Below are 23,233 nucleotides of genomic sequence, written 5' to 3'. Positions count from 1 at the left end.
ATAAAAAAACAAAATATTGAAAAATCATGAATTTACCAAATATTTCTTTAGCAAATGAAGTATTTTTGATTATGAAAAGTGTTAAAATTAGTTTAAAACCCTCTGCTTAGTACCCTGTTTTTCAAAAATTTCCCCCCTGCTTATGGACCCCCCAAGGTTGGCCTGAATCCATTGTCTCAATATTCATTTCAGTTCTTACAGGAAAATGTTATATTAGAAAGGTAAGCTCAGATGCAAATTGAGTATATATTGTGCGAAAGATCCACAGAGAAAAAATCATTCGCCTTGACCGGGATTCGAACTCGGATCCCCCGATTTCCGGTCGAGTGCTTTAGCCAGTTAAGCTACCAAAGCGTCATTCTTCCCTGTGGATATTTTCGGACACTACCGGACAAGAGGTAGCTGGACTGCAGAGCATATGATGCCACAAGCAGTCCAATTCGTGCGCACAGCGCCACAGCCGGAGAGCAGGCCCGGACATAGAACACAAAGAGGTGTTCGCTCTAGACTGGTTCAAAGTATACCGGGACTAGCCGCGGTGATAACTTTTTATCTTTTTTATTAACTTTTAACGTGATTAACTTTTATTGTATATATCACAAAGAAAAAAAGGCGTTTGGGAAAGTAAATTTCTGTGAGAAGTTGAGGTAGTGCCACAAACTTTTTCCAAAATTTCTTGAAGTGACTGAGCATCTTGCAAGGTTAAATGGCAGAGGGAAGATAAGAATGACACTGAAAGAAAAGCAATGGAAAAGTAAAATTACATGGTAATAGATGGCAAGTACATATGCATAAATGACGTTGATCAGCTCTGCTATCCTAGAAATAAGAGAAAAGAATAACACAGAAATCTTAGGCCTGTAAAATATATCCTGAAACAGAGTTAAGTTCTCTGGAGAATGAAAGAGGTAGTAGAACTAGAAACTAGTTCTACTACCGTGTAACTAGAAAAAAACTTAAGAAAGCATTCGAAAAGAAACTTTTTGAGTTCAAATAAATTTTATTTCACAGGTAGCAAAGTCATTATTAGAAATGTAAATAGTAAATAGGTTTGGTCAAAAGAAAAGAAATTCCTTGGAGAAGGCCAACTTGAGTTAAGGAAAAGGAAGGCAACTAGATATCCCATTCCTGAGATAAATGCCAAGTAGAGAGGGATTTGGATTGTTATCATCAACTATTTCCATCATGGTTGAATAAATATTGTAAGTAGACCCTAGCTTCAAAGTAGTTTATTATTTGAATGAACCGTTCCAATCAAATTATGAGTAAAGAGAGTAAGTGGTACCTGAAGTACAGAAATAAGGAAGATAGTTACACTAGCAAAAGAAATGCTTGCAAGAAAGGGGAATCAATTATGAGTCCAATGCGTGTAAGTACGAGTAATAGAAAAGGAGTGGTTTAGAGCTTTAATTGAAATTGATGTATTTTACGAATTGCGAGGAAACATGGGCTACATGGCAGGAAGATGAGAGCAAGCTGCAAGCATCCAAGGTGTAGGGGTAGGTGAATGAATATCACTCATTAAGTGGAGAACTTTGGCCACCACTTAGTGAAAGTCTATTACACTAGAAAAATGGCACTGAAAGGTTGAAACCAGTAGCATAAAAAATCATTGTGGAATAGAATTTTGCCTATTTTTTCAAAAAGAATAGTACTGGCTGGAGAAGATACTGAGAATGGGCGAGGCAAGAGAATGCTGTAAAATTTGGTAATAGAAGAAAGGATATTATGTACACAAAGATGGGGAAATGAGTTGATACCTTTCCAGAGGGCTGAAGAGACATACCAAAAAAACAATGAAATCATGTAAGGTAATACATAGTTGATAGTTATCTGTGCAAAGGTAGAAAAATAACACAGATTCAATGAAAACCTACCTTAATCTGTAAATTGCTTACAATGAAGTGCACAACTGACTCAGACTAAAATGCCATGTATGATTCCACTTAACTGTCCTAAATATTTGTTTCACAAAAACAAACAACCAAAAAAACTGGAGGTACTACTAAAAATGCATTATTATGAATCAAGGTACTACAGAGGGGATAAATCTTCCCAACATAGTTAATACTGCCATTATTTCCTCACTCACAGCATGCTGTTCTTTGGCTGGATTCTAACATGGGAAATTCAAACCCATGGCATGGAGAGTAGAGAGAATCAAATTTACCAGGCAAAAGAAGGTGCTAGGTGAAAAGAAAAAAGAGGGGGGAAGAGAAAGAATGAGATAAATTTTCATCAAGCATTACATAGAATGTTTCAAAGGAATTATTACATAAATCAAGGGCAAGACTTGCCATGAAAAAATCATTTGGCAAAGCTGGGATTGAAACCCAGATATCCTGATTGATGGTAAGGTATGCTCCGTTACAGCACCTTCTTCTTCCATGGTGAATCTCAGACTGGATTAAACGAACAAGACTTGCTTCAGGGCTATTAAATGTGCCATCATTAAACTGATAAGAGGGTATTCACTCATGGCATGCAAATTGTGTGTTCTCCATCACTAACTTGTATGGTCAAAATATCAAGACAATGTAATGTGTTGGTATATAAGTCGCCCTTAATTAAGCCTTAGAATAAAATTCCATCACAAAGGAAATCAATTATCTTTCAGACTGACACTGGCAACCCTAACTTCCTCAGGAAACTTTTTCTTCTATAGTATGTACACATTTACATTCCAGTCATGCATAAATTTCTAAGGGTTGGTCAAACTAAGATGCATTACATAAAGGCTATTAGTTGCTCTTAATCAAAATCTGAGATTGAGAAAAACAAGGATATAAATTAATTTCTTCAAAATAGAAAATAAAACCAATAACTTACTTTCATGTAGAGCTCAAACTTGAGTGTTTTTGGACTCATTTTTGGTGGTGGAGTTTTCAGAATTGAGCCTTCAGGAGGAAATAACCTCTCCTTCTGGATGACACCCAATACAGAACGGTTTTCTTTGAGGAAAGCCACTCTATCTTTTGATGGAATCTGCAAGAATAAGATACAAATACTGTTTAAATAATTAATTTTTATAACGTTAATAAAAAGATGTGCAGGAAGGGCACAGACGCATGAGAGCTTTAAAGAAACGTTACTGGGAACCAAATAGGGATAAAACTGATTTCTATAAAGCGTAGAAAAGTGACAACCCCTACCATTGAAGTAAGGCTCACCCAACATTGGAAAAATTAGAAATACATATTTCACAAAATATAAGGACAACTGATTTTAAAGAAATCATTTAAATTAACCATTTCTCACGCACACAATTATGAATATCAGCTTACCTGAGACATATTCTCTTTTCTCAGTTTTCTTTTCTCGATAGCTGCCAACCTCCTTGAATTGGCAGTTCTATCACTCATAATAAGTGTTCGCCATGTCTTGCTCACGGCACTGCATGCCATCAGATCTTCACCGCTCAAACTCGATAGAACAAGGGACAATGCCGGAGCCATCATCCTCTCCTTGCCCAAGCACCAAAGAAAGTCTACATGCTGAGCACCGTATCTAGGGCGACGAGGATTACGATACTCGGGAAGTTCAGAAAATGATGGAAACTTTGTGATGGGAGAGGAATGGAGGGAGCCTTTCCGGGGAGGTGTGCGAGTTTTTTGACTGAGGGCTTGGGCAGCATTATGGCATACCTTTCCTCGGCTAAAATCCCTTGAATAGGGATGATGCTTTTTCGGACTTGGAGTGCTGGAAAGTTTCCACGGAAGAGACTTCGTTGAAGTTGAGAATCCATGCACAAATTCTTCATTTTCGTGAGTCTGCTCGCTACCCCGAGAATCTACCTCTTCTTCCACGATAATGGTAGGAATGAGACACCTGCCAGATACACGACGGGACGATCGCTCCTTACGGGTAACGTCTGGAGTCGATGAGTTGACTCCAGAATCGAAAAGCCTCTTCCGAATATCCTTGAAGTACCCCGTAAGTACCCCGGAGAGACCTCAAAGATATCCCTGATGAAGGTATACTGGAGTAACCACTATCCTCCGCGGACGAAGAAATCAAGGAGTAACGAGATGAGCATTCCGGGGTGACACATTGCATTTCTTCGGAACGGCCGGGTGGGCTCATGGATTTCATTTTGAAACTGGCTTATTCGATCTGCAAAATCAATCACGAAAAGGCACGACTAGAGACACGATAAATCTGAGAGCACAATCATACTAATGGGTACCACTGAGTGTTTGCAGCACGGACGGTCTGGCATCATCCCATCGTTTGCTAATGCTTTCGGGGCTGCTTTTTATAACAGTTGACGGGACTGAGACCAGACTGACTGAGACGGCATTTTACTGTTCATAAAGGGGCCGTCTCAGGCCGTGGTCCTTGAATTTTAGAGATCGGAGGTATGGTATACATTTTTCACGTACATCGGAGACAGCGCCCCTATGCTGATATTTGGAATCAAAAAAACAAATGAGTAACTAAAAGCGGAAATATCCCTTTCTTATGGAGGACTCGCGCCACAGTGGTACTAATCCGAACCTGAAATCGGATTCGAAATACGTGTTACTGTTAATGAAAACTATAAAGAAGGCAAATTATACAGCTACAGCTGCAGAGAAAAGTACACATCAATTGGAAACCGTTATTATATTATTGTTTGATGCACAATTAGGCCCCGAGAGTGACTTTAGTTTCGGTTAACATTTTTGATGAACATCTTCATGCCGGTATCATTCACCTTTTACATTATTTCGTGAATAGAATGTGTCTCTAAATCATTAAGTGGTTTTGTTTTGATGTCATCTATCTATGGGAAATCATGTTTGAGGAATATATCAGTGTAAATATTCGATGTGAACTTGGGGTAACATTTCTGATGAACAATTTTCTCATGCGGCATTTATCCTTATTTTCATCGTTCTGGAGTAAACATTCAACTGTGAATAACAAATAGGTAAACATATCGTGTTATTATACAACTAGAACGCTTTTTAGATGCAAATTAAAGCAATGGGAGTTATTTTAGTTTCAGAAAGTTTAGGTTAACATTTTTGGTGTACATCTTCATGTCGGCATTTATTGGCATTTTACATCATTTAATGACTAGAATGTGTCTCGTAATGATAAAGTGGCTTGGTTTTGATGTCATCTTACAATGGGCAATCATGTTTGAGGAATGTATCGGTGTAAATATTTTATGTGAACTTGGGGTAACATTTCTGATGAACAATTTTCTTGTGCGGCATTTATCTCTATTTTCATCGTTGTGGAGTAAAAATTCGATAGTGAATAATAAATAGGTGAACATATCGTGTTATTATACAACTAGAACGCATATTTAATGCAAATTAAAGCAATGGGAGTTATTTTAAGTTTCAGAAAGTTTAGGTTAACATTTTTTGTGTACATCTTCATGTCGGTATTTATTGGCATTTTACATCATTTAATGACTAGAATGTGAATCGTAATGATAAAGTGGCTTGGTTTTGATGTCATTTAACTATTGGCAATCATGTTTGAGTAATGTATCAGTGTAAATATTCGATGTGAACTTGGGGTAAGATTTCTGAAGAACAATTTTCTTATCGGCATTTATCCTTATTTTCATCGTTGTGGATTAAAAATTCAATAGTGAATAATAAATAGGTGAACATATCGTGTTATTATACAACTAGAACGCATATTTAATGCAAATTAAAGCAATGGGAGTTATTTTAAGTTTCAGAAAGTTTAGTTTAACATTTTTGGTGTACATCTTCATGTCGGCATTTTACATCATTTAATGACTAGAATGTGAATCGTAATGATAAAGTGGCTTGGTTTTGATGTCATTTAACTATTGGCAATCATGTTTGAGTAATGTATCAGTGTAAATATTCGATGTGAACTTGGGGTAAGATTTCTGAAGAACAATTTTCTTATCGGCATTTATCCTTATTTTCATCGTTGTGGAGTAAAAATTCAATAGTGAATAATAAATAGGTAAACATATCGTGTTATTATACAACTAGAACGCTTTTTTGATGCAAATTAAAGCAATTGGAGTTATTTTAGTTTCAGAAAGTTTAGGTTAACATTTTTGGTGAACATCTTCATGTCGGTATTTATTGGCATTTTACATCATTTAATGACTAGAATGTGATTCGTAATGATAAAGTGGCTTGGTTTTGATGTCATTTAACTATTGGCAATTATGTTTGAGTAATGTATCAGTGTAAATATTCGATGTGAACTTGGGGTAACATTTCTGATGAACAATTTTCTTGTGCGGCATTTATCTCTATTTTCATCGTTGTGGAGTAAAAATTCGATAGTGAATAATAAATAGGTGAACATATCGTGTTATTATACAACTAGAACGCATATTTAATGCAAATTAAAGCAATGGGAGTTATTTTAAGTTTCAGAAAGTTTAGTTTAACATTTTTGGTGTACATCTTCATGTCGGCATTTTACATCATTTAATGACTAGAATGTGAATCGTAATGATAAAGTGGCTTGGTTTTGATGTCATTTAACTATTGGCAATCATGTTTGAGTAATGTATCAGTGTAAATATTCGATGTGAACTTGGGGTAAGATTTCTGAAGAACAATTTTCTTATCGGCATTTATCCTTATTTTCATCGTTGTGGAGTAAAAATTCAATAGTGAATAATAAATAGGTAAACATATCGTGTTATTATACAACTAGAACGCTTTTTTGATGCAAATTAAAGCAATGGGAGTTATTTTAGTTTCAAAAGTTTAGGTTAACATTTTTGGTGTACATCTTCATGTCGGTATTTATTGGCATTTTACATCATTTAATGACTAGAATGTGATTCGTAATGATAAAGTGGCTTGGTTTTGATGTCATTTAACTATTGGCAATTATGTTTGAGTAATGTATCAGTGTAAATATTCGATGTGAACTTGGGGTAACATTTCTGATGAACAATTTTCTTGTGCGGCATTTATCTCTATTTTCATCGTTGTGGAGTAAAAATTCGATAGTGAATAATAAATAGGTGAACATATCGTGTTATTATACAACTAGAACGCATATTTAATGCAAATTAAAGCAATGGGAGTTATTTTAGTTTCAGAAAGTTTAGGTTAACATTTTTGGTGTGCATCTTTATGTCGGTATTTATTGGCATTTTACATCATTTAATGACTAGAATGTGAATCGTAATGATAAAGTGGCTTGGTTATGATGTCATTTACCTATTGGCAATCATGTTTGAGTAATGTATCAGTGTAAATATTCGATGTGAACTTGGGGTAAGATTTCTGAAGAACAATTTTCTTATCGGCATTTATCCTTATTTTCATCGTTGTGGATTAAAAATTCAATAGTGAATAATAAATAGGTAAACATATCGTGTTATTATACAACTAGAACGCTTTTTTGATGCAAATTAAAGCAATGGGAGTTATTTTAGTTTCAGAAAGTTTAGGTTAACATTTTTGGTGAACATCTTCATGTCGGTATTTATTGGCATTTTACATCATTTAATGACTAGAATGTGATTCGTAATGATAAAGTGGCTTGGTTTTGATGTCATTTAACTATTGGCAATTATGTTTGAGTAATGTATCAGTGTAAATATTCGATGTGAACTTGGGGTAACATTTCTGATGAACAATTTTCTTGTGCGGCATTTATCTCTATTTTCATCGTTGTGGAGTAAAAATTCGATAGTGAATAATAAATAGGTGAACATATCGTGTTATTATACAACTAGAACGCATATTTAATGCAAATTAAAGCAATGGGAATTATTTTAAGTTTCAGAAAGTTTAGTTTAACATTTTTGGTGTACATCTTCATGTCGGTATTTATTGGCATTTTACATCATTTAATGACTAGAATGTGAATCGTAATGATAAAGTGGCTTGGTTTTGATGTCATTTAACTATTGGCAATCATGTTTGAGTAATGTATCAGTGTAAATATTCGATGTGAACTTGGGGTAAGATTTCTGAAGAACAATTTTCTTATCGGCATTTATCCTTATTTTCATCGTTGTGGAGTAAAAATTCAATAGTGAATAATAAATAGGTAAACATATCGTGTTATTATACAACTAGAACGCTTTTTTGATGCAAATTAAAGCAATGGGAGTTATTTTAGTTTCAAAAGTTTAGGTTAACATTTTTGGTGTACATCTTCATGTCGGTATTTATTGGCATTTTACATCATTTAATGACTAGAATGTGATTCGTAATGATAAAGTGGCTTGGTTTTGATGTCATTTAACTATTGGCAATTATGTTTGAGTAATGTATCAGTGTAAATATTCGATGTGAACTTGGGGTAACATTTCTGATGAACAATTTTCTTGTGCGGCATTTATCTCTATTTTCATCGTTGTGGAGTAAAAATTCGATAGTGAATAATAAATAGGTGAACATATCGTGTTATTATACAACTAGAACGCATATTTAATGCAAATTAAAGCAATGGGAGTTATTTTAGTTTCAGAAAGTTTAGGTTAACATTTTTGGTGTACATCTTTATGTCGGTATTTATTGGCATTTTACATCATTTAATGACTAGAATGTGAATCGTAATGATAAAGTGGCTTGGTTATGATGTCATTTACCTATTGGCAATCATGTTTGAGTAATGTATCAGTGTAAATATTCGATGTGAACTTGGGGTAAGATTTCTGAAGAACAATTTTCTTATTTATTTATTTATTATGTTTAAAGTTCGCCCAACATGTACATAATTATAGGGTGAACAATACATGATTATAACTACAAAAAATAGAAAATAAATTGGTCACAGCCACAAAAAAGTAACAATCATGATAACAAATGGTAAAAATATTAACTAAATACTATCACAGTCGCGAAACATATTCTTAACATCTTTTAAAAAGCAGTTTTTCTTTTGATACAGGTCTAAATCATTGAAGTTTTTGTTATATAGTACACAGATCCTTCGTATTGGCGTATTGGAACAATAATTTGTTTTAACCTTAGATATGTAAAATGTTCTTTTGAACCGGCTATTAACATTTGGTACTATTATTTTTATTTCCTTAAGCAATTCATAACATAGGCCCTTATTAATGACATCATGCAGAAATAGCAGGTCGTTTATGGTTCTTCTATTTTGCAGGGTATGGAGACCAAACACTCTTAACAAATCACTATAACAAACATAATTCTCGAACAGCGGATACACATGATATAATACAAAATATAGAAATCTTAAAAATCTCTTTTGAACTTGCTCCAGCAGTACAATATGTTTCTTTAAATAGGGATTCCAAATAACTGACCCATATTCCAACTTACTTCTTACATAAGAGTAGTACAATGTCTTGAGTACCATCTCAGAGTCAAAATATTTTGACATACGGTGTATAAAGCCCAAAAGTTTACATGCAGTTATGCTAATATTCAATATATGTGTGGTGAAATACATTTTGCTATCAAAGGTGACCCCTAGATCCTTCCATTCATTAGTCCTATTCAATTTGGATTCTTCCATATGGTAATTGCATTTGATTACATTTTTTCTCCGTGAAAAAGATAAAACAATACACTTATCAACATTAAAAAATAAACCATTTTCATGAGACCAGGTGACCAGACTGTTTAAATCTGACTGTATCTGGAGACAATGTTGTAAGTTGTTCACCTTTCTATATATTTTAACATCATCTGCAAACATTAGACATCTTGAATGATGGATACATTGTGGCAAGTCATTAACAAATATCAAAAACAGAAGTGGACCCAGGTTCGAGCCTTGAGGCACACCAGACACAACAGAGTACTTGTCAGACACCACGTTTCGATGCACTACGTATTGTTTTCTTTCATTTAGAAATGAACTCAAAAGAGTTAACAAAGAGCCTGCAATGCCAATACTTATCAGTTTGCTTAGCAATATGTTATGTTGTACAGTATCAAAGGCTTTTTTAAAGTCTAGGTAGACTGCATCCACCTGAGAACCGCTATCCATGGAATTCATAACATAATCGGTTAAGATAGCTAGGTTGGTCGTTACTGACCTATTAGCTATAAAGCCGTGTTGTGTATCACTTATCCGATTTTTTAATAGAAAGTTAATACGCTTACATAAAATACCCTCAAATATTTTTGAAAAAACAGACAATATACTTATAGGCCTATAATTTTTTATGTCGTTTCGTTCTCCCTTTTTAAAAATAGGACACACCTTGGCAGTTTTCCATTTTGTGGGAAATACTCCACTTTTTAAAGAGTTATTAAACAACTGACATAAAGGTTGAGCTAAGATCTCTTTACAGCCTTTCACAATATACGTAGGGATATTGTCAGGACCAATAGATTTTTTGGTATCTAAACTTTGGATTGCTTCAAGCACTTCATCCATGCTAATACTAATAATGATTATATTATCATTGTTTTGGGCAAGGGTTTCATTAGCATACTTTATCTTAGAGGGATCTACTTGAGTAACATAAACAGACATAAAATATTCTTTAAATGCATTAACTATTTCTCTTGGTGAGGCAAATTCACAACCATTTAGTGTAAGCACTTCAGGGATATGACCACTAGCCTTATTTTTTCTCACAAATTTCCAAAAACTACTATAGTTCCCGTTGACAACTTCATATTTGATATTTTCCAAGTGAACACTTAAAGCTTTATTAATATCTTCTCTAACTTCTATTCTCAAAGTATTGTATTTTGATTTGTGATAACTTGACCCAGTTTTCTTGAACAGTAGTCTATGTCTATCTTTCTTCTTTATTTTTTTAATTACCTCGTAATTGTACCACGAAGGATACTTGTACTCTAATATTTTACATTTTGGAATAGATATATCAATCGCTTCATTTAGGTAACTGTAAAACATTTCCAAACCAATATTGACATCATTAGTAGATGAAATTGCGTTCCAATCTTTAATCCGCAGCTCCTCGTATAATTTCAAGTAGTTACCTCTTTTAAAGTTATATGAATTGGCAAAATCATCTTTTGTTTTTTTTGTAATACCACAGACATAATGAGCGGTTACTGCTGGGTGATAGTGATCTTCTTTAATCACTGGCAACGTACAGCGAATCACCTCAATATTACTCTCGACCACATTAGTAAGAACAAGATCAAGAAATTTTCCGTAACTGTTTTCCACATTGTTCTTCTGTTTCAGACCCAATAAGTTCATGAACATTGTAACATTACGTTGTAAAATCTGGTTGATTTTTCACGTAAGTCCAGACAAGGGAAATACTCCAACCGTCGGTCACATGCTGGATCAGGGTAAGACTCCACAAACAAGAAAAACAGCTCACAAGAAAAAGGTAGCCAAAAACAATTTACGAGTTATTACCGTACGATATCTATTCAAAGTAGAGTATTCAAAAAATCAGAAGTATTACAGAAAACAATGATAGTAAATTCATGATCCCAAAGGAAACATTACCAGCTAAATACCAGCAGAAAATTGCTCTAAAAATCTCATGCCTCACAAGACATGTGACTCCCAGCAGGTCACGACCAGAAAAGAGCTTGCCTATGCAAGGCGAGACAGCATTTGAGGGGAGGGCTTCTTCCAGGGAGTGGAGGGGTAGCCAGGCGAATTCAACAACCGCCCACTGATGCGTCACTGCCCCTGCAGAAACGGCCGCTCCGCAAAACACCATTCCCTGGTTTTGAGACAACAGCCAGCACCCAGAATTTTCCCCTCAACTTCTGGGTTGGAGACATCAGAGGGATAGTTCATTGGAACACATGGAGGGGAAGGAGATACTGGGGTGAGGTGTTGGAGGGAGAGAGAGTTGTGATAGGACAATGGTAAAACTTCTCACTCCAAGTGCAATACTAAGGCCTTAGCACCGATTTCCCCTTGCTTGCCAAGGAGAAGTATTTCTCCGCAGTAGTCCTATATAAGTCTTGCATTGCAGGTAGGCTGGTTCGGAGGCTGTTTTGGAGGCTGTTTCCAGAGGCTGAGTTTCCAGAGGCAGGGTATTTTTCGCGCTAAGTTCTGCGGATAAGTTCGGAGGAAGTTCGAAGAATTCTGGGGGGGAGGGGTACCAGAAATTTTTTTGGGGGGGGGGGGGTACACTAAAAAAATGCCACATCCTCTGTGGGAAAATGACCACAAAAATTGCTTGAACTTGTGGACAAGACACGTCCACCAAGAACTGATTAATGCCAGGAAAACTTATCGAGGCATCACAGGTCCACTGGTTTTCACTGGATGAACCCCCACTGTTTAAACCCCATGAATTTCACAAAAACCATTATTCAGTGGTTAGAATTGAACTGAATATAAAAAGTTTATTGATTGAGACAATAGTTTTCAAGAAATATCACTCAAAAAATAGTTTTGACAAGAACATACATTTTTATCACTCTGTAAATAATAACCTCAGGAGTGATGTTTGGAATTCAACAGAATTCTTAAGTGAGTAACATGACATAATTACAAGAGTGAGACAAGAAATAATGCTTAATGATATAGAGTAAATTATTTAGTATTACATAGCAAGAAAATAAAATTAATAATCAACATGTCATAATGTGATGCTTGTTTCGGTGTACAGTGAATCAAAATTACAAATAATTATCATCAGCGACTAGAAGGAACTGGGAAGATTTTTATTGGTATAACACCAGGATATCTTTACCAAACTCAAATGTTCCTTCTCTCATCAGAGATATTTTGTGGTTTTTAAAACCAAGTAAGGCAATACAATAACCAACCACTTAGTAAATGGGCAAGATTGGGTTGGTAAAGCAGTTGGGTTCATGAGAATCCTGGGTTGTCCCATTAGTTGGGTTCAACCACCTTATCAAAAATCAACGATTGACAAAAATGGGTTTTAACTTCTACCCAAAATTCATATTGCAACCCAAGAGAAAGTTAGGGTCGACCAACAAAATATATATCCCAATTTATATAAACAATAAATACAAGGTTATTCAAATATACGGTTATTCACTAAATAATTATTAGTTATCAAAATAGCAGCAAAAATATTCAGCATAATATGTCTCTCACTTAATTAATATACATTGGCATTATTAATTCTCCATTTAAACCCTCCATGTTTGTGAATATTATCAGTCCATAATTAATCATCAATAAAGGATCCTCCAAAATTCAACAAGATTTACATAAATAACAATAGATTGCACTAATTTCCTCGATTTTCCAATAATTATTAACAATTTACAAGGCATATGGTATTCATGTCAGCTATTGATCAAGTACTGACTAAATTTAATCAAGATGTGTATATATATCTCTCAGTATTAATTAAACAAGTCAAAAAGAATCATAGGCGTGGAAGAAGAGGTAGATTCTCGGGGTAGCGAGCAGACTCACGAAAATTGTTGTTATTTCAAAGCCATTTGAAACTCATAAATTCTTCATTTGATCTTTTTAAAGTTTAAATCATAAAATAAAACACTTCCATACTTAACCACCCACACAAATGGCAAAGTGCCATTCTACCTCTGGCACATTTACAACACACAATAAAAGGTAATTTATCATGAATAGTTAAAATTAAAATATCCCATTAAAAACAACAAATCACATACATACTAAGTAAAACATTTTCAATGTCACCACAACATGAAATTAAAATTGAAAGAAATGCATTAGCCATATAAAATTCAAATTGGGCTCCAGAATTTAAATGGTGAGCAACTCTTTCACATATACTACAAACAGTTCATCTAAAAATCACAAATTCTTTCACATACATTATCTTCAAAGAGGATGGCATCAGTCTGCGAAGATTCCTTTTACTTCTCTTGCTAGCTGCTAAATTCAGCTGTCTTCTGGTGGCTAGAAGCATAGGCCGAGGGGGAGATGGAGGAGAGGCAGCCTTTGGAGCAAAAGGGCAAGCCATGTACCTTGGAGGCGAGGCCGAATGAGAGTTGATGGGCATAGTGTGCTCCAAACAGTGGCATAAAGTGCAAAACCTGAACTGACATCCAAGCCTCGAGCACACACCTACATTGAGTTTTGCATCAACCAGGGATGGGAAACTACAATGTGGGCATGGTTTCAAATGCTGAAATTCATTTCCATCCACCCGTAGCCCCTCCTGTAATTGTGAAGTAAGATAAAAAAAATTTTTAAGCAAGATTTTATTCCGAATCGCAAATAGCAACAAGCATACAAAATAAAAACATATTATTTCATCAACAAACAGCAGGAATGTCATGGACCAGTTATTTAAGGAAGACAGTTCAGTCAATATGCATTCATTGATTCATTTTCCGTAACCACTTCATTTTGGCACACAAATATTCCTCCATCTGCTCCTTTCAGAAGCTGCATCAAGTAATTTAAAAGGAAATGGTCATTGACTCCTCAGCATTAAGTGATGTTCAAAGGATACTGTCCATAAAATTTAGTTTGCTTTTGGATTATTTTATGCTAATTTGATTTAAATTGATAAATAAGTACACACTAGTTTTATTCCTCTTGTAAAACTACTATCTATGCTGTGGGTTAATAATTCGAGATTTGCATGTTAATGCTGTTTTACACGGTACACGGAATTGCGCAATCTGACATACGTGCGAAGGTGCAATCTAAATTGCATCGTGTAAATCGGTGAATTGCTAGAACACATGCGAGAATGCGTGGATGCGAGTCGGCAAAATAGCCCCTGTTCTAATTTCGTTCATGCATTCGCACAATTCCACGCCATTTTAGAAATTAATGCAGCTCTAACCTGCGCAATTCCGTGCCCCGTGTAAAACGGCCTTTACAATCTGCCCCTCCTGACCACAATGAGTTGTGACCAAGAATTATTGAACTAAGAATAAACTGAAGAAATCAGTAAGATTCCATTCCATAATCAATATGAAAAGGTATACCAAGTTTAAAATTTCTTCTATCTAATATACTTCTATCCCATGTGTACTATGGTTTTCACAAATAATCATTTTTTCAAGATCAATGATTACTACAGAAAAGTCATTTCAACCCTTCACCATCTGCTTCCCAGAGTCAAATCAGGCCATGCTACTCATTCAGTGTGGAGCATGTCCACTCATGTAGCCTAACCAAAGCTGATACACAGACCACATCAATAGAAAGACCCTTTTATTTCCACTTTCTAATAAAAATTGATTGGATTCCGATGACTTTCCTCATAATCAGTTCCACAATTTCAGAATTTGAATATGCATTACATATAAAAATTTGTTAAATCCGGATTACATTCTGAAAACAAAATTTCTAAGAATTATGCGTAAGTTTAAAAATTATGAAAATATTTTCCAAGTTGCAACAATGTAATTGAAACAGCACCTTTTGAAAAATTAATGTGGAGGAAGCTAGAATAGAGGAGAGGAAAAGAGTAATGAGACAGAGAAGTAAGGTGAATGTAGACATAGGTCTAACGACAACCATTACTGTCAAAAGTTTTAGGACAAGTTTATTTATTTATTTCCATTACCCCATAAACAGCACAACGGCCTTTACAATGGGGAATTAACAGTTAACAATGAAGGACATTCACACACGCCCATGCCCTGGATAAGAGCATCCTACCCAGGCGGGACTCGAACCCGCGACCTTCGGTTTGTCAGGCGAGGACTTTACCCCGCCGCCACCGAGGCCGGCGAGTTAGTGGTGCCTCTTCCACTTCTCAAGGGAATTTTGTTTCCCTTGCCCGTTTGTTGTCCTTGGTTACAAACTGACAAATATGTTAACCCTTGCCCAAATTCCTAACTTTGATGTCACTCATTGCCAATAAAATAAGTATACAAAGACACAATTATTTTCCTTCATATAAAAAAACAAAATATTGAAAAATCATGAATTTACCAAATATTTCTTTAGCAAATGAAGTATTTTTGATTATGAAAAGTGTTAAAATTAGTTTAAAACCCTCTGCTTAGTACCCTGTTTTTCAAAAATTTCCCCCCTGCTTATGGACCCCCCAAGGTTGGCCTGAATCCATTGTCTCAATATTCATTTCAGTTCTTACAGGAAAATGTTATATTAGAAAGGTAAGCTCAGATGCAAATTGAGTATATATTGTGCGAAAGATCCACAGAGAAAAAATCATTCGCCTTGACCGGGATTCGAACTCGGATCCCCCGATTTCCGGTCGAGTGCTTTAGCCAGTTAAGCTACCAAAGCGTCATTCTTCCCTGTGGATATTTTCGGACACTACCGGACAAGAGGTAGCTGGACTGCAGAGCATATGATGCCACAAGCAGTCCAATTCGTGCGCACAGCGCCACAGCCGGAGAGCAGGCCCGGACATAGAACACAAAGAGGTGTTCGCTCTAGACTGGTTCAAAGTATACCGGGACTAGCCGCGGTGATAACTTTTTATCTTTTTTATTAACTTTTAACGTGATTAACTTTTATTGTATATATCACAAAGAAAAAAAGGCGTTTGGGAAAGTAAATTTCTGTGAGAAGTTGAGGTAGTGCCACAAACTTTTTCCAAAATTTCTTGAAGTGACTGAGCATCTTGCAAGGTTAAATGGCAGAGGGAAGATAAGAATGACACTGAAAGAAAAGCAATGGAAAAGTAAAATTACATGGTAATAGATGGCAAGTACATATGCATAAATGACGTTGATCAGCTCTGCTATCCTAGAAATAAGAGAAAAGAATAACACAGAAATCTTAGGCCTGTAAAATATATCCTGAAACAGAGTTAAGTTCTCTGGAGAATGAAAGAGGTAGTAGAACTAGAAACTAGTTCTACTACCGTGTAACTAGAAAAAAACTTAAGAAAGCATTCGAAAAGAAACTTTTTGAGTTCAAATAAATTTTATTTCACAGGTAGCAAAGTCATTATTAGAAATGTAAATAGTAAATAGGTTTGGTCAAAAGAAAAGAAATTCCTTGGAGAAGGCCAACTTGAGTTAAGGAAAAGGAAGGCAACTAGATATCCCATTCCTGAGATAAATGCCAAGTAGAGAGGGATTTGGATTGTTATCATCAACTATTTCCATCATGGTTGAATAAATATTGTAAGTAGACCCTAGCTTCAAAGTAGTTTATTATTTGAATGAACCGTTCCAATCAAATTATGAGTAAAGAGAGTAAGTGGTACCTGAAGTACAGAAATAAGGAAGATAGTTACACTAGCAAAAGAAATGCTTGCAAGAAAGGGGAATCAATTATGAGTCCAATGCGTGTAAGTACGAGTAATAGAAAAGGAGTGGTTTAGAGCTTTAATTGAAATTGATGTATTTTACGAATTGCGAGGAAACATGGGCTACATGGCAGGAAGATGAGAGCAAGCTGCAAGCATCCAAGGTGTAGGGGTAGGTGAATGAATATCACTCATTAAGTGGAGAACTTTGGCCACCACTTAGTGAAAGTCTATTACACTAGAAAAATGGCACTGAAAGGTTGAAACCAGTAGCATAAAAAATCATTGTGGAATAGAATTTTGCCTATTTTTTCAAAAAGAATAGTACTGGCTGGAGAAGATACTGAGAATGGGCGAGGCAAGAGAATGCTGTAAAATTTGGTAATAGAAGAAAGGATATTATGTACACAAAGATGGGGAAATGAGTTGATACCTTTCCAGAGGGCTGAAGAGACATACCAAAAAAACAATGAAATCATGTAAGGTAATACATAGTTGATAGTTATCTGTGCAAAGGTAGAAAAATAACACAGATTCAATGAAAACCTACCTTAATCTGTAAATTGCTTACAATGAAGTGCACAACTGACTCAGACTAAAATGCCATGTATGATTCCACTTAACTGTCCTAAATATTTGTTTCACAAAAACAAACAACCAAAAAAACTGGAGGTACTACTAAAAATGCATTATTATGAATCAAGGTACTACAGAGGGGATAAATCTTCCCAACATAGTTAATACTGCCATTATTTCCTCACTCACAGCATGCTGTTCTTTGGCTGGATTCTAACATGGGAAATTCAAACCCATGGCATGGAGAGTAGAGAGAATCAAATTTACCAGGCAAAAGAAGGTGCTAGGTGAAAAGAAAAAAGAGGGGGGAAGAGAAAGAATGAGATAAATTTTCATCAAGCATTACATAGAATGTTTCAAAGGAATTATTACATAAATCAAGGGCAAGACTTGCCATGAAAAAATCATTTGGCAAAGCTGGGATTGAAACCCAGATATCCTGATTGATGGTAAGGTATGCTCCGTTACAGCACCTTCTTCTTCCATGGTGAATCTCAGACTGGATTAAACGAACAAGACTTGCTTCAGGGCTATTAAATGTGCCATCATTAAACTGATAAGAGGGTATTCACTCATGGCATGCAAATTGTGTGTTCTCCATCACTAACTTGTATGGTCAAAATATCAAGACAATGTAATGTGTTGGTATATAAGTCGCCCTTAATTAAGCCTTAGAATAAAATTCCATCACAAAGGAAATCAATTATCTTTCATACTGACACTGGCAACCCTAACTTCCTCAGGAAACTTTTTCTTCTATAGTATGTACACATTTACATTCCAGTCATGCATAAATTTCTAAGGGTTGGTCAAACTAAGATGCATTACATAAAGGCTATTAGTTGCTCTTAATCAAAATCTGAGATTGAGAAAAACAAGGATATAAATTAATTTCTTCAAAATAGAAAATAAAACCAATAACTTACTTTCATGTAGAGCCCAAACTTGAGTGTTTTTGGACTCATTTTTGGTGGTGGAGTTTTCAGAATTGAGCCTTCAGGAGGAAATAACCTCTCCTTCTGGATGACACCCAATACAGAACGGTTTTCTTTGAGGAAAGCCACTCTATCTTTTGATGGAATCTGCAAGAATAAGATACAAATACTGTTTAAATAATTAATTTTTATAACGTTAATAAAAAGATGTGCAGGAAGGGCACAGACGCATGAGAGCTTTAAAGAAACGTTACTGGGAACCAAATAGGGATAAAACTGATTTCTATAAAGCGTAGAAAAGTGACAACCCCTACCATTGAAGTAAGGCTCACCCAACATTGGAAAAATTAGAAATACATATTTCACAAAATATAAGGACAACTGATTTTAAAGAAATCATTTAAATTAACCATTTCTCACGCACACAATTATGAATATCAGCTTACCTGAGACATATTCTCTTTTCTCAGTTTTCTTTTCTCGATAGCTGCCAACCTCCTTGAATTGGCAGTTCTATCACTCATAATAAGTGTTCGCCATGTCTTGCTCACGGCACTGCATGCCATCAGATCTTCACCGCTCAAACTCGATAGAACAAGGGACAATGCCGGAGCCATCATCCTCTCCTTGCCCAAGCACCAAAGAAAGTCTACATGCTGAGCACCGTATCTAGGGCGACGAGGATTACGATACTCGGGAAGTTCAGAAAATGATGGAAACTTTGTGATGGGAGAGGAATGGAGGGAGCCTTTCCGGGGAGGTGTGCGAGTTTTTTGACTGAGGGCTTGGGCAGCATTATGGCATACCTTTCCTCGGCTAAAATCCCTTGAATAGGGATGATGCTTTTTCGGACTTGGAGTGCTGGAAAGTTTCCACGGAAGAGACTTCGTTGAAGTTGAGAATCCATGCACAAATTCTTCATTTTCGTGAGTCTGCTCGCTACCCCGAGAATCTACCTCTTCTTCCACGATAATGGTAGGAATGAGACACCTGCCAGATACACGACGGGACGATCGCTCCTTACGGGTAACGTCTGGAGTCGATGAGTTGACTCCAGAATCGAAAAGCCTCTTCCGAATATCCTTGAAGTACCCCGTAAGTACCCCGGAGAGACCTCAAAGATATCCCTGATGAAGGTATACTGGAGTAACCACTATCCTCCGCGGACGAAGAAATCAAGGAGTAACGAGATGAGCATTCCGGGGTGACACATTGCATTTCTTCGGAACGGCCGGGTGGGCTCATGGATTTCATTTTGAAACTGGCTTATTCGATCTGCAAAATCAATCACGAAAAGGCACGACTAGAGACACGATAAATCTGAGAGCACAATCATACTAATGGGTACCACTGAGTGTTTGCAGCACGGACGGTCTGGCATCATCCCATCGTTTGCTAATGCTTTCGGGGCTGCTTTTTATAACAGTTGACGGGACTGAGACCAGACTGACTGAGACGGCATTTTACTGTTCATAAAGGGGCCGTCTCAGGCCGTGGTCCTTGAATTTTAGAGATCGGAGGTATGGTATACATTTTTCACGTACATCGGAGACAGCGCCCCTATGCTGATATTTGGAATCAAAAAAACAAATGAGTAACTAAAAGCGGAAATATCCCTTTCTTTTGGAGGACTCGCGCCACAGTGGTACTAATCCGAACCTGAAATCGGATTCGAAATACGTGTTACTGTTAATGAAAACTATAAAGAAGGCAAATTATACAGCTACAGCTGCAGAGAAAAGTACACATCAATTGGAAACCGTTATTATATTATTGTTTGATGCACAATTAGGCCCCGAGAGTGACTTTAGTTTCAGAACGTTTCGGTTAACATTTTTGATGAACATCTTCATGCCGGTATCATTCACCTTTTACATTATTTCGTGAATAGAATGTGTCTCTAAATCATTAAGTGGTTTTGTTTTGATGTCATCTATCTATGGGAAATCATGTTTGAGGAATATATCAGTGTAAATATTCGATGTGAACTTGGGGTAACATTTCTGATGAACAATTTTCTCATGCGGCATTTATCCTTATTTTCATCGTTCTGGAGTAAACATTCAACTGTGAATAACAAATAGGTAAACATATCGTGTTATTATACAACTAGAACGCTTTTTAGATGCAAATTAAAGCAATGGGAGTTATTTTAGTTTCAGAAAGTTTAGGTTAACATTTTTGGTGTACATCTTCATGTCGGCATTTATTGGCATTTTACATCATTTAATGACTAGAATGTGTCTCGTAATGATAAAGTGGCTTGGTTTTGATGTCATCTTACAATGGGCAATCATGTTTGAGGAATGTATCGGTGTAAATATTTTATGTGAACTTGGGGTAACATTTCTGATGAACAATTTTCTTGTGCAGCATTTATCTCTATTTTCATCGTTGTAGAGTAAAAATTCGATAGTGAATAATAAATAGGTGAACATATCGTGTTATTATACAACTAGAACGCATATTTAATGCAAATTAAAGCAATGGGAGTTATTTTGGTTTCAGAAATTTTGGGTTAACATTTTTGGTGTACATCCTCATGTCGGTATTTATTGGCATTTTACATCATTTAATGACTAGAATGTGTCTCGTAATGATAAAGTGGCTTGGTTTTGATGTCATCTTACTATTGGCAATCATGTTTGAGTAATGTATCAGTGTAAATATTCTATGTGAACTTGGGGTAACATTTCTGATGAACAATTTTCTTTTGCGGCATTTATCTCTATTTTCATCGTTGTGGAGTAAACATTCGATAGTGAATAATAAATAGGTGAACATATCGTGTTATTATACAACTAGAACGCATATTTAATGCAAATTAAAGCAATGGGAGTTATTTTAAGTTTCAGAAAGTTTAGGTTAACATTTTTTGTGTACATCTTCATGTCGGTATTTATTGGCATTTTACATCATTTAATGACTAGAATGTGAATCGTAATGATAAAGTGGCTTGGTTTTGATGTCATTTAACTATTGGCAATCATGTTTGAGTAATGTATCAGTGTAAATATTCGATGTGAACTTGGGGTAAGATTTCTGAAGAACAATTTTCTTATCGGCATTTATCCTTATTTTCATCGTTGTGGATTAAAAATTCAATAGTGAATAATAAATAGGTAAACATATCGTGTTATTATACAACTAGAACGCTTTTTTGATGCAAATTAAAGCAATGGGAGTTATTTTAGTTTCAGAAAGTTTAGGTTAACATTTTTGGTGAACATCTTCATGTCGGTATTTATTGGCATTTTACATCATTTAATGACTAGAATGTGATTCGTAATGATAAAGTGGCTTGGTTTTGATGTCATTTAACTATTGGCAATTATGTTTGAGTAATGTATCAGTGTAAATATTCGATGTGAACTTGGGGTAACATTTCTGATGAACAATTTTCTTGTGCGGCATTTATCTCTATTTTCATCGTTGTGGAGTAAAAATTCGATAGTGAATAATAAATAGGTGAACATATCGTGTTATTATACAACTAGAACGCATATTTAATGCAAATTAAAGCAATGGGAGTTATTTTAGTTTCAGAAAGTTTAGGTTAACATTTTTGGTGTACATCTTTATGTCGGTATTTATTGGCATTTTACATCATTTAATGACTAGAATGTGAATCGTAATGATAAAGTGGCTTGGTTATGATGTCATTTACCTATTGGCAATCATGTTTGAGTAATGTATCAGTGTAAATATTCGATGTGAACTTGGGGTAAGATTTCTGAAGAACAATTTTCTTATTTATTTATTTATTATGTTTAAAGTTCGCCCAACATGTACATAATTATAGGGTGAACAATACATGATTATAACTACAAAAAATAGAAAATAAATTGGTCACAGCCACAAAAAAGTAACAATCATGATAACAAATGGTAAAAATATTAACTAAATACTATCACAGTCGCGAAACATATTCTTAACATCTTTTAAAAAGCAGTTTTTCTTTTGATACAGGTCTAAATCATTGAAGTTTTTGTTATATAGTACACAGATCCTTCGTATTGGCGTATTGGAACAATAATTTGTTTTAACCTTAGATATGTAAAATGTTCTTTTGAACCGGCTATTAACATTTGGTACTATTATTTTTATTTCCTTAAGCAATTCATAACATAGGCCCTTATTAATGACATCATGCAGAAATAGCAGGTCGTTTATGGTTCTTCTATTTTGCAGGGTATGGAGACCAAACACTCTTAACAAATCACTATAACAAACATAATTCTCGAACAGCGGATACACATGATATAATACAAAATATAGAAATCTTAAAAATCTCTTTTGAACTTGCTCCAGCAGTACAATATGTTTCTTTAAATAGGGATTCCAAATAACTGACCCATATTCCAACTTACTTCTTACATAAGAGTAGTACAATGTCTTGAGTACCATCTCAGAGTCAAAATATTTTGACGTACGGTGTATAAAGCCCAAAAGTTTACATGCAGTTATGCTAATATTCAATATATGTGTGGTGAAATACATTTTGCTATCAAAGGTGACCCCTAGATCCTTCCATTCATTAGTCCTATTCAATTTGGATTCTTCCATATGGTAATTGCATTTGATTACATTTTTTCTCCGTGAAAAAGATAAAACAATACACTTATCAACATTAAAAAATAAACCATTTTCATGAGACCAGGTGACCAGACTGTTTAAATCT

At 35.4% G+C, this 23,233-nt stretch overlaps 2 protein-coding genes across 2 annotated transcripts in view; both read right to left on the bottom strand.

Annotated features, from left to right (window-relative positions):
* The window catches only part of LOC124153535 (F-box only protein 5-like), a 28,552-nt gene extending 24,164 nt beyond the window's left edge, over nt 1-4,388 (bottom strand). The window contains exons 1-2 of the mRNA XM_046526762.1: nt 3,285-4,388; nt 2,830-2,985 (exon numbers count right to left, since the gene is read on the bottom strand). Coding sequence (XP_046382718.1) covers nt 2,830-2,985; nt 3,285-3,458 — 330 coding nt within the window. The 5' untranslated portion in view covers nt 3,459-4,388. The remainder of the gene's footprint in view (nt 1-2,829; nt 2,986-3,284) is intronic.
* Nucleotides 4,389-18,498: 14,110 nt separating this feature from the next.
* Nucleotides 18,499-22,959, bottom strand: LOC124174195. The gene is made up of 3 exons (XM_046553293.1): nt 22,923-22,959; nt 18,999-19,666; nt 18,499-18,699 (listed from the first exon to the last, which is right to left on the bottom strand). The coding sequence occupies exons 1-3, from the start codon at nt 22,957-22,959 to the stop codon at nt 18,514-18,516; spliced, it is 891 nt and encodes a 296-aa protein (XP_046409249.1). The 3' UTR covers nt 18,499-18,513.
* Between the last annotated feature and the right edge of the window lie 274 nt (nt 22,960-23,233).

This window comes from Ischnura elegans, chromosome 2, assembly GCF_921293095.1.
Source record: "Ischnura elegans chromosome 2, ioIscEleg1.1, whole genome shotgun sequence".
NCBI classification, from domain to species: Eukaryota; Metazoa; Arthropoda; class Insecta; order Odonata; family Coenagrionidae; genus Ischnura; species Ischnura elegans.
Note: the sequence above shows the minus strand (reverse complement) of the source record. Positions and strands in the feature narration are given on the sequence as shown.